Source organism: Echeneis naucrates, chromosome 23 (genome assembly GCF_900963305.1).
Source record: "Echeneis naucrates chromosome 23, fEcheNa1.1, whole genome shotgun sequence".
Taxonomy (NCBI): Eukaryota; Metazoa; Chordata; class Actinopteri; order Carangiformes; family Echeneidae; genus Echeneis; species Echeneis naucrates.
In genome coordinates, this window is record NC_042533.1 from 12756211 (window position 1) to 12768206 (window position 11996).

The following is an 11996-nucleotide window of genomic DNA, read 5'->3' on the forward strand; positions in this document are numbered from 1 at the left end:
ATGCATGCAGCTGCTGCCAGTATTTACTTTAATTAGCTATAACTCTGTTTATTGAAAACTATAATTAAATTTACAGTGATAACACATTAAAGCATGAATTAATAAATGATCTTTAATGTCCTATGGAATACTGCGAGACATGACATCACCCAGACAACTATGATTATGTTGCTAGGTCAGTGTTTCATACTTCCACCGAACATAATACAGCAGAGCGTTTGTTGCTTTTCCATTTCCTTGGGCTGAAGTCAAATGTAAATGTTGCTATACCAGTATAAATACAGTTTTCCTTGGTGCCTTTTGCTCTTATACCTTCACTTCCTTCCGTTTCTGAGCTCTCCAATTACACTCAAATCCCCCCGAGCTCCAGTTTAAAGGCCAGGTGTTAAGAGGATGGTGGAGCGTATTTCCGTGACAGTTTAACCCTTGAATTGAGAGTATTTATGATCAACTGCAAGCGATGCTTGCTCTGCAGGGGACTGACCTCAAATGTTTGCTCTGAGCGAAAGATCAAACTAAACAGGATGTTTTCAAAAAGGCATGAATAAAAGGTGCACAGAAACACCGATGCTCAAACACAAGCAGACAGACACAAACAGATTCATATAATGACACACAGAGACCAATATATCTGATACCAGATGAATGAGTGGTAGCTAATGAACTCAGGGGACTCCTAATTGAAACACTATGCGTGTGTTTAATGTTAAATCACCATCTCTCTCACTCCACATTGGTTGCCGTGTTATTTCTGAGCATTGCAGGCAGCAAGTTCTGGTTAACCACTGAGCATGTATGATTGTACATGTTCATATCAGCTGTAAGGGAACTGTGTGTGTGTGTGTGTGTGTGCGTCCGTGTGCATGTGTCACTAATCTGCCTGCACAGTTAGAGCAGTGAAATGCACCATTCCCATCTGCTTGGTATAAATTGAGAAAATACTGGACTGTGTGTGTGTGTGTGTACTGTATGTGATTAGTAATCCTGTAGCAGTTCAGTGAAGCACAGCTGCAAATGAATATAGTAGCTTCTGGTGAATAAAATAAGATCTTCTATTACATGTTTTACATTGCTGAAAGTCTGAACACTTGCGTATGAAAAGAGCAGCGCATGAAGTCCACTGTTGTCCAAATCTGTACAACTGTGCATCAGGGTTTTCCATGCTGACTTTAATACTAAAAGTTGTGAGGCAAACACAGAATGGTTGAGTTGTAATAACACAATTCACAAGAATGATTTTAAAAACCTGCTCATCTGCGAGTCTTGCGCTGTGAATGATTGACTCCCATTGAAAAGTCCAGTCAACGCGTTTTACATCGGCATTCACATTCACTCAGCAGAGTTTCCATGGCAACAGTTCACAGCGTCATGACAACAGAAGAGCCTCACGATGGCTTGTGGAACACCCTGACTTCCTGTCGGCTTCTTGCACAGACTCTCTCTATTGCCATGGATACAAAACCATCCCCTTGCCTCTCTAGCTTTCATTGCAGGGTCACACCCCCAATTCCTCACTTGTCTGGCAGGCAACAGACTCATTCACACACACACAAAGGATAATCAAACAAAAAAAAAAGAAAAGACACTCACAGGTCTAAAAACATAATTCTCACACAAAAATACTTTGACACAATTGTATTTGCACCGGTGCAGTGGTGTTGTTTTAAAGTGTCTGGATGCACCTTGAAGGGGTAAGCCCACCCAAAGATTTCCATTGAAATGTGTGTATAACTGGTGGGTGGTGAACTGCATGGGGGTGAGGGTTAATCAACTTCCACCCAAACAATTAGTCACAGTTGCAGCCACCTGATGAACTTTCCCACTGGGAAAAGGAAGTCCGTCCTGTGTTGGATCGAGTCCATCAAATCAAACAACCATCTATTTCATCAAACCTATTGGTTATCTCTCCTGCTTAACTTCATCACTACCCAAATGAACAAATCTACCTGCTGCTCATGAGATGAAAACTCTTCAGCTGTCTTTATTTCTCTGTTTGATCCACAGAATAAAAGCTCACATTTTCTAAGCATGTCCCTGGTTTTTCACAGTGAATTCTCACATACAAAGAAAACTTTAAATTGACAAACTTGACTTCAATAGTTGCTCCTGGTTTCTGTCCAACTGGCTCGATGACTTGGTTTGGTAGTGGTTTGGTAAATTCAAATGAAGTCTAAACTCATTTTCCCGCAGCGCCACAACACTGAGGGAATATAAACATACATTTTAGTGCAAGTGTGGACAATTATGACAATAATCCTTAATTATTAAATTTAAAGAGTAAAAGCTAAACTCCCGAGAAGCTTTTAAAATGGTCAGTCATTGATTAACCAATTAACTAACTGTTGCCATTACCAGACAACATTTTCAGTAATAGTAGGCAGTAAAAAGGTTTGACCAGTTTTTAAACAAACAGACTTTATCAACATAACATGTTAACCCTTAAAGAGCCATTGAAAGATACTCATCTAGCTGCTTTTGGACATGTGAATGCTGAATACAACCTAGTGAAGGCTCAGGGTGTGGGAGATGGAGGAGGCAGAGACTAATCAGCAAGCTATTGTCACCACCAGCTGAAACCTATATTTCTCAGTCTCCAAAGCAGATAGAGACATGAAATAAAAACATTTGAGACTTTGAGCCTTTGGGTTTTATTGTAAATCATTGTATTTACCCTTATGTACAACACACAGGCAGTAATATGAAAGATGTTGAACTGATCTGACAGTCAAAGGACAAATGTGCTTATTTTCAAGCCAATACAGTCAGAAGCGTTTAGGTCTCAAATGTTTTGCTATTGGTTTGACTTTTATTTTTTGTTTGTATCTGCTTCAGGAGGCGAGGAATAAAGCTTTGAGTCATAGTTATATTTTCTGAAAACCTGATATTTTGAGGGTTGTTTTCACACAAAAGGATAGCTCAGATCTTTATGTGTAATGGGATGTGTATTTGTTTTCTTCTCTGAGATTATATAAACACACATGTAATAATCTGACACCATTTGTAACATCACGCAAAAGAACAAGGCAACATCACGGGACGCACCGTGCTGCTGTGATCTGTCTGGCCTCCGATGTAGGTCTGTAGATGTTACACAAAGCCTCCGAATCAATGTCTGCAGAATTTGCAGGACAACAGGCACATGGGTGAAACACAGCAGCACCACGACAGAGAGAACAATACATCACAACAGAGCAACCCTACAGCTGTGACGCACTGTGGAGGGAATATCTTCAGTTATTAATCATCTTCTGCTCCATAATATAGAGACATATGAATGTAGTTCCATAAGCAGCTAATGTGCCAAGATGTGTCCAGCTCTTATAGTCTGATTCTCACTTCAGCACTTCCTCAACTTTACTCAAATATCTTTTAATGGCCTAAGAGTTCCCGAATATATTGCCTGTATGCGTGTATATGTGAAGGTCCTCATAAGATCATGTGTTGTAGCTGAGTCCTCTCCCTCTCTGGTAGCCTCAGTCTTTGGTGCCAGCCTTCTAAAAACACAACAGTGGGTTTTTTATGCAGGCACTGACAGAGACAGACGGCCATTGTCAGCTGCTGTAACTTCAGACAGGTCTCCTCAACTGGAGAGACTATAGAGAGAGCATTGGCATTTTGTGGTTTCAATGACTTAGTTTCACTTTTCCTCTCCTTTTCACCTTTTGTTCTCTATGATCCTGCCACCCTAATCTTCCACCTCATACTCCTTTGTTGGTTGTTGCCTGCTACTTCCCAAATCCTTTCTCTAGTCATTCGTCTATAGAAACCACAATCTCTATGATTTCATATGTATATATTACAGGAGATATAATAGGCAAATCACACATTGTGTATCACGATCAGAAATATCTCCAATTTTGCCTAAACCTTCAACTGAGTACACGAGTCAATGCACACATTTTATACCATGTAACAATACAATGTCTTATTTTGCTAAATCACTTTAAGGAATTGCTATTATTCATTGTTTATTTTAGTAACTGATCAAATGAGATGATAATAGAAAGACTTCACGTTTCTGTTCTGGATATCTATAGGAACTCATAAAACCTGATACCAGAGGTTATAAGAAGAACTGCAGGTTTTGTCATTTTTCTGTTGGCTTCATTTTTACGGCAGTGGGCATCCTTACTTGACCTGGTACCAGATAATCATGTTCCCTTAACTGTGTAGAAAATGGTTTAGGTGTCTGTTGCACTGCAATGCTCCATTTCTGGTCTGTGATGTCATTTTCAACTGCAAATTCTGTGATAGAGGCGTGATATTGCATTCATTCATTCATCTTCTACCGCTTATTTGTTTCCAGGTCGGGGGGATGCTGGAGTCTATCACAGCTCATATTGAGCGAGCAAGCACCCACCAATCACCACTGAGAGGAGCAACTGTAGTAACTACCTCGCAAACTTTTGAGTGACACAAGTGTTTCACTGAGCTGAATTTCCTGTCCAGGCAGCTCAGAATCAAAGAGATCCAGCTGTCCTTGTGGCACAGACCAGTTCTAAAATAACTGTGACCGTACGCTGCCACAGTGGGAGCAGACTGCAGATAAGTGGATTAAAGAATAAGAGCACTTATGTATAAAATGCCTTAGATGGAGAGGCCAGATGAAAAAGCCGAGTGAGAGAGGGAGAGATAGAGTGAGACAGAGGGAAGATAGACAAAACACTACAGCAGAAAGCAGCTGATCAATTATTAAGTATAACATCTGTGGTTTTTAACATTGGCAATACTCTGGTGATGATAACAGTGAAACCCACTTCTATTAGCATACACAGATTAGGTTCAAGCATGGTTAAAAATAAGATTTATGACGAAGATAAGTTTGCATAGCACAAATAAAGGGGGGAAAAAAAAAAACAAAATTCTAAAAACTGCTTCAGTGTGATGATTTGCAATTCATATTAGGCAATTCTAGATACGACTAGTCAAAAAAAGAAATCTGATTATATTTTTTCAGCTAAAACTAGACAGTTAAGAAGGCTTTGGAAAATCTTGCTAACAAGATTTATTTCCCTCAGTGAAGATTTTTATTTGGCTGGTTTACAGAGCTTGACTCCATCATGCTGTGCGAGAGTGTGTGTTTGTGCTCATCCACACATAAGCTCATATTAAGCATGAAGCTAGAAGGAAGGAGTAACATAATTTTATCTCATGTACTATATACAGTCACAAAATAAAAGAGCAGAGAATTGAGAGAATGAAATGAACAGTGATGGTATGCAGGGTGTTAGTGAACACAAGCATTGACTGGGAAACATGGTGCTCCATTGTTACTCAGTTGACAGACTGGTCTCACACTGGTGTTGCGCCAGAGGATTTCAGGATGAGTTTCTAACTCTGCTAAAATGTTGCTTTTTATGCAGCCTTACAGTGACAGCCAGCAGGAACCTAAGTAATATGATATTTCATCCACATTAAAACACTTAGTTCAGAGGTTCATCATCTAGGACCACCAGTCCACACAAAACGGCTGATCTCTGTTTGATTCTTTGTCGATGTCCTTCTTTAAATAAATTCCAAGTTTCCTATATTAGGTTATATTTATCCGGGCCAATGGATGGAAGTGACTTGTGGAGCTGGTGGAACAGTACTGGAGGAGAGGCTGGGAGGCATGCTGTGACCCCATGGGGTGTCGAGGTTTTGATGGTCACTCACTGAGTAAGGTCTACACATTGACATTCTGCCTCGCATCATAGGGGCTACAAAAAGGAAAAGGCATCAAGTTCTAAATAGAAGCTGCTGAAAGATCTTCTAGATGGCTGTGTTTCAGGAGGAGACATATGTGGGCCAATGCTGCTGGGATACAAGCCAGAACCTGATCAACTGGCTAGGTCTCTTAGCAAGCTTGTGAAAGACCGAAATATCCCAAAGAGCTCAGGAGCATCACTGATGATGTGTCCCATCGCATCCTAGGATCGATACTTTCCTCATCCAGTCACTGCTGTCTCTCACCACAGGATCCTGGTATATAAAAACTTATTTACCCCTATGGCCACCACATAGTGCGCTTCAGACTGCTACAGGTTTTGAATCTGTGTAACAGGGATCTTGTCATATCACAGCCCTGAGATTATGGGGCATTTCAGCAGAGAAAAGCTCAGATCCTTGAGCCTAGTTTCAGGTTGGCGAATCGTTCCAAACTCAGATTGAATGATAATGTGACTGCAGTGTACAGCTCAGGCAGCATAAAAATAGAAATCAATCAGAGGTGATACAAATCTTGATTCCTCAACTCACCAGTGGATTCAAAGTCAGTTGTCGTGAGTCACTGCCAATTGACTCCCATGTTAAAATGTCCCAACTTTACAGCTGAAATAAAAAATTTTAGAGCCTGGCACCTAAAATTGTTTTACTCTTCACAGCTACTTTCCTTCTTCATGACAACTGTTTAAAGGTGAAATTTAGTATAATTCACTTGTTTACATGTTTAAATCATGCACAACAGAAGATGTGACTGCTTTGAGTGGCAGGCTGGCAGTACCGTTGATAACACAACCTCTCAACCATGTTTGTGGAGTTTGAGCCTTTTGGAGGATGTTTTACTTGATGGTTATTTGATTAAGTTTGTGGTCCTGTTTTTTAGATGAGTGAAATTCTATAATTTTCTATTTTTAGATATTTTATATTTTTAGCACTAATTAGAATGTGTCTTTGGTCAACACACCTGGCTTGTTAGATTAATCTGTTAACTAGCTGGTTCGGTTAGGCTAGGCTGCAAGCAGGACACCCAGCTGTGCTTAGCATGCAATGGCAGCGTATGTCAGTTATCAAATATCACCAGTTATGCCATTACCCACCAAAGTCTTACCCCATGTCTTTTGCCTGTTTTTGAATTTGCAAGGAGTTAAGACACTGCCAAGATGGCATGAAGGAACCTATGGGTGATGTCACACAACTGATCGTTAACATTTATTTACAGTATACTGTTGAGACTTTAAGAAAAGGGAAGTTCAATTGTAAGAAAATTTTTGGGATACATTTAATGACATAATTTTCCGTATCTGACACTTTCATCCATACTATGTATCTGACTGTCGATCATTGTGCTTTCTTGATATTATCCGTGGATTTACTCATGCAGTATGCCAGAATGTGTGTGCCAGTATTTTGTAGCCAATTACTATTACACCATCAGTCATCCTATAATGCCACCGGATGAAACCCCTCTGGTTCAAATACTCTGAGAGCACTGGGTGGCCAGATGGCATCTCACAAGGAGAACATATGACGACTAACCTCACATTAAAACATGTCACATTAGCTGTTATATTGTCTATGCTGGTATGTTCCCCATTGTCTTCTTGAGGTTGTACTACTTATATGAAATAAAGATTTTTGTTCATCATTACAGAGATTTCAGTAAGATTTGAACAAACTTATAAGTTGACACTGAGGTGTAAAGGAGTGGTGAAACAAACATACAACTGCAGTTAATGGTGTCTCTAAACTCCAGAATAGATTCAACTGAGCTGCTGAATGATCAATGTCAGCTGTGTCACTCCATCTAGCCAATCACCACTCCCCTTCACAGTGCATTTGGTACCACTTCCAATTCAATCACTGTGACTAAACAACTCACTGAAAGTACTGACAGTGACGCAAAGCATACTTGCCATTTAAAGCAACAAGATAAACCTGGCAGCACGCTGATGCAACAAAACCTCCTGAAAACCTAATAGTGAGTCATCTGATGTGGTCTAATAGGAATGTAAGTGCATCACTACTGAACAAGAAACGACCAACAAATTCAAGCAATTATAGTAAGAAAGCATCAGATGCAATTTCCTGTTTGGGAAGCTGGTCTGCAGTCAAGACTTATGAACAGAATAAGAAGAATACACACAAAAATGTCATGCTGAACTGAATCTGAGTAGTTCTTTAACCAGCAGAAAGCTCTGAGGATTTTGTGTATACATTTATTCAACATGAAAAACACTGGATGCATCGGTGCAAGAACACATTCCACTTCCTACATAGCAGCACATATGGAACAATAGTCAGCAGGTGAACAACTGCTGAGAAGTCAGATGTGGCATGTATAATGTATAGACGGGCCCATGCTGTTGAAAAGCATATGATATAGTGAAGGATTCCAGTTTGTGGCAGAACAAAGCCACAAAGAGTCCACTCAAATCACCAAAGCAATTTGTATGCAAGTGTTTGCATGAAGGAGACATGACTGAGAAGGCCAAGCAGGAAAATGTGTTGGTGTGAGATTTTGAGGGGTGTCCAGGCATATTGTGAGACAGATGGCTGGAGGATGATCTGGTTCCTTTCCCTGAAGGAAACAATCTTTCTCTCTGTATGTAAACAACAACAGAAAGAGCATATTTCATATGAACATTGAAAAGAGCTGTAACATCCTTCAAAAGATGGTTTCCTGCAGTACATATTTACTTTGACTGCTTCCCTCCACAGCAGAGCCAAGCTTTGACTGGTCAAAAGAGCCTCAAGATGTCTCTAAAAGAGAACGCTAATCCCTTAATAAATCCACCAAACCAGGTAGGCCCACTTTAGGAGCACAGTACAGAAGAGTTAGGGTTAGGATTATGGTTTTTTTCCTTTTGTTCCGGGGACAGTTGATGAAGGGTTGAGGGCAAGGATAGCTGTGTTTATGAGAAATGAGACATTCATTTCAGTAGTGGCATTGCTGTGTAGGAAACGAGGTGGAAGACATGAGCAGAACTCTAAAATCTATCATCATTTGTTTCCATTTCTGTACCAAGACAAAAAAAAAACAAAACAAAACACAACATATCATGGGCACATCTGAGTTAATGTGATCACACATCAAATGGACACAGGTTTGTTTTCAAGACACAAAAATATTAGTTTCAGCCTCCTGAAAGTGAATGTAATGGAACTCACTACAGTAAGTTTTTTTTTTTAAGTCATTAGGTTTCAGTGCTCGACATTTAAGTGGGAATTTGATCATTCAAAAGCAAAAATCCAAACATTACCCGAGCTGGACTGAAAAGGACTGGACATCTTTCAGAGTGGTCAACAGATTTCAGTTTTTACCTCAATGTCAGGGAGAAAGGCTTTATTTCTAGACAACCTTAGCTTAGAACAGATCATCATGTACATATGGGTCTGCTCAAAGTTAAATTTTTTATTTTACTTTCGAGTCCAACATGAATTTTACCATTAATTATGAAGATGTGAGGTCTACAGATTGGGGCTCATCAGCGCTCTCTGGAGGTGAAAGCACGCAAATGCTTTACTCTTTTAAACCAGCTCACTCACATCGGTATTTCTGTGCTATTCTTGCTTTAATCAGCTGACCATTATCAGCTGCAATGATTCATCAAGTGCCGCTCTGCCTCTCTAATGTGAATTCATCTATTTGATTATAACATAGACATGAATTTTCTTTTTACCAAAGAGAATTGTGTGTGCTCTAAACGAATCATACATAGAAGACATAATGACGGATCAACCTCCCAACACACAACACTAACATCATCTTTAGCACTGCACTAGAGGTGAAACCTTTTTCTCCCAGATGTTGCTGGTCTGGTTGTAAAAAGCTGAAGGGATGTCACGAAAGTCTGGACTGACCTGATTGGGAGAGGTAACAGGTGAAAACTGTCTTGTTTTGATGAAACCTGAAGTGACGAGACTGACTGAAATGTGTGTGAATGCATGTTATTTATTTTAGTTTCTCTTGGGAGTCAATGCATGAAAAGTAAAGTTTTTTTCTTACTTCTTCATCCATGACTCACTTACTCAAAGTAGGACTAAGTTGTTCTCTTGGATGCCTGTGTGAGGATGTGGGATTTGGAATCTGCTTTGCCAACACTTATTTTTTTCAACATACCAGTTCAATCAAAGCAGCCAACACACTGTATATTAAATAATAACGGGGCGATTCACTTGCCTTGATTTAAATTTCCTTAAGCCAAATTGTTTACACAAGAGAAGCTATGGTTCATATAAAATGGACACTCTGCATCCAAGATGAAAAACACACGCACTTAAACACTTGAACTTGTAGGAGGAATGGCAGCCTTTGAATGAAGCACGGTAAAGGTCTTAAAATTCAGGACCATGTCCCCACAGAGACAGAGGCACTGAATATCCGACCAGTCTTCTGTAGGAAACGCGCAGGGGGAAACGCTTTAATAAAAATAAGTTCAAAAGCTCAGAAAACAATCGAGCACCGTCACTGTGCACAACACTGCATCTGAATTCCACTCCAACTTGTGTCGGGAAAACTGGTCCAAAATGTTCTTACCATGCTCTCAGAATTCCCTGCATGCAGCTGCTGCAGAGAAAACAACATCTGAGTGGTGGCGGTGAGAGCATTTTGCAGGAACAAATGTCCACATCGAAAGTGCGCGTTTTAACAAATGTCATGCAGATGAAACATTCATGCCTTTCTGCAGATTAGGAAACGCAGGCTGGAGTGAGCAGAATCTCCCAAAAGGAATAATTGACTCAGTCTTTGCCAGCATCGCATGTCACATGAAGCCACCGCACTCATTTTTCTTTCTCTCTTCCTCAGTTTCTTACCTATTTGGCTGAGCAGCAGCAGCCGGGGAATGATCATCTCGGTCCGGGGAACTGCCGCCTCCATGGTGTCGGCGTGAGGACTCAACGCAAAGAGGCAGACTGCTGGGTTGAAGAAGGACGGACGGACTGACGGCGGCTCGAGTGCGTAAAAGATGCGCTACCAGGTCATCGTTCCTCCTCCTCCGCTGCCTCTGTGCGGGGCCGGCGGGGGCCGAATGCTCAGGCTGCTTTGGCTCGGTTCGGCTCCGCTCGGCTCGGATGGCTTCGGTTTGAGGAGTGCGGTCTCGCGGGCTGGTCGGGATGATTAGGGGCGAGCACTCGCGCGTATCGCAATAAGAGGCGGGTTGGACGCGCGCGCCTCCCAGTGCCCTTAATGGAGATGAGTGTGTCAGTAATGTTGGGATATTACTGCAGGGGCACGGTGCTCTGGACTCATGACATGATCCTCTGCTAACTCTACACCTGAATGTAATCTACACTGTACAATCTAGTGCTGGTGATGCATGAGTATCCGTGCTACAGTCCATTTGTCACCTCATCTCCAGCTGTGTTAGTGCAATCACGTCAAATATCTCTACCACACAGCAGCATCTGGCGCTTTGGTTTGTAATCACACGTACTCCTTCACAATCAAGGGCTTCACACCGAAGAACCTTAGATTTCAAACATGGTCATGATCCCACAGAGAGAATGACAGGCTTGGCAGCATCTGATCTGACCATTAGACAAGCTTGATGGGAAATAAGACTAACAAAAAACATGTGAAGTCCTGACAGGTGAAGAAGACAGAGGTAACATAAGTAAAGTGTAACTTGGTATACTGTAGCTCTAATCTGCTGAGCACAACAAACAGCCAAAAGGTTTTTTATCTTGTTATATTTTGACAAGGTGTCATTTGAGTTAGTGAAGAAACCTGAGTGTGTGTTTCGTGTAAAGCAAAAAGGTCTTCAGTCTGCTGAGCACAAGAAGCATCACATAATGAGGCCAGAATGTCGATCCAACTGAGCCAGGACTGTCCCACAGCAGAAGCAGGGTGTATTTGTGATGGTTGGCCTCCAAGATTCCCATGAAGTACACAATGGCATAATGGTGTGTATCTTGCAGAAAAGAATGAGTGTAGTTCCACAAGCAACAGGCTTCAATAGTGCAGTAACACACTGTTGTGGAAGCTCATAAATGTTTGTGAGGATGAGTGCGTGTGGGACGAGCTTCATTCACACAATAACATGCTGCTCTCGTTACTCTGTGTGCATTAATTAGCATAAATTAAGAGAGATAATCCTCTTTAATTCAGGCGGGAGCCTTGTCTCACTTGTTGGACCAACATTTTTTCGGATGCTTGTTACAATATCCTCTCTGCCTCTGTGCTTCCAGGACATAAACCTCTGTGTGTTGTGTCCATGCATGTTTGCAGGTGTGTTACAGAATGATTGAATGAGTGTGGCCTGTGGAATAACATGATGATTTTAATATCTGTGTAA

The 11996-nt window shown here is 41.1% G+C and overlaps 1 protein-coding gene across 1 annotated transcript in view; it reads right to left on the bottom strand.

Moving 5' to 3' along the window:
• Window positions 1-10579, bottom strand: part of LOC115037212 (receptor-type tyrosine-protein phosphatase zeta-like) — a 56451-nt gene extending 45872 nt beyond the window's left edge. The window contains exon 1 of the mRNA XM_029495710.1: window positions 10516-10579. Coding sequence (XP_029351570.1) covers window positions 10516-10579 — 64 coding nt within the window. The remainder of the gene's footprint in view (window positions 1-10515) is intronic.
• Window positions 10580-11996: the final 1417 nt, after the last annotated feature.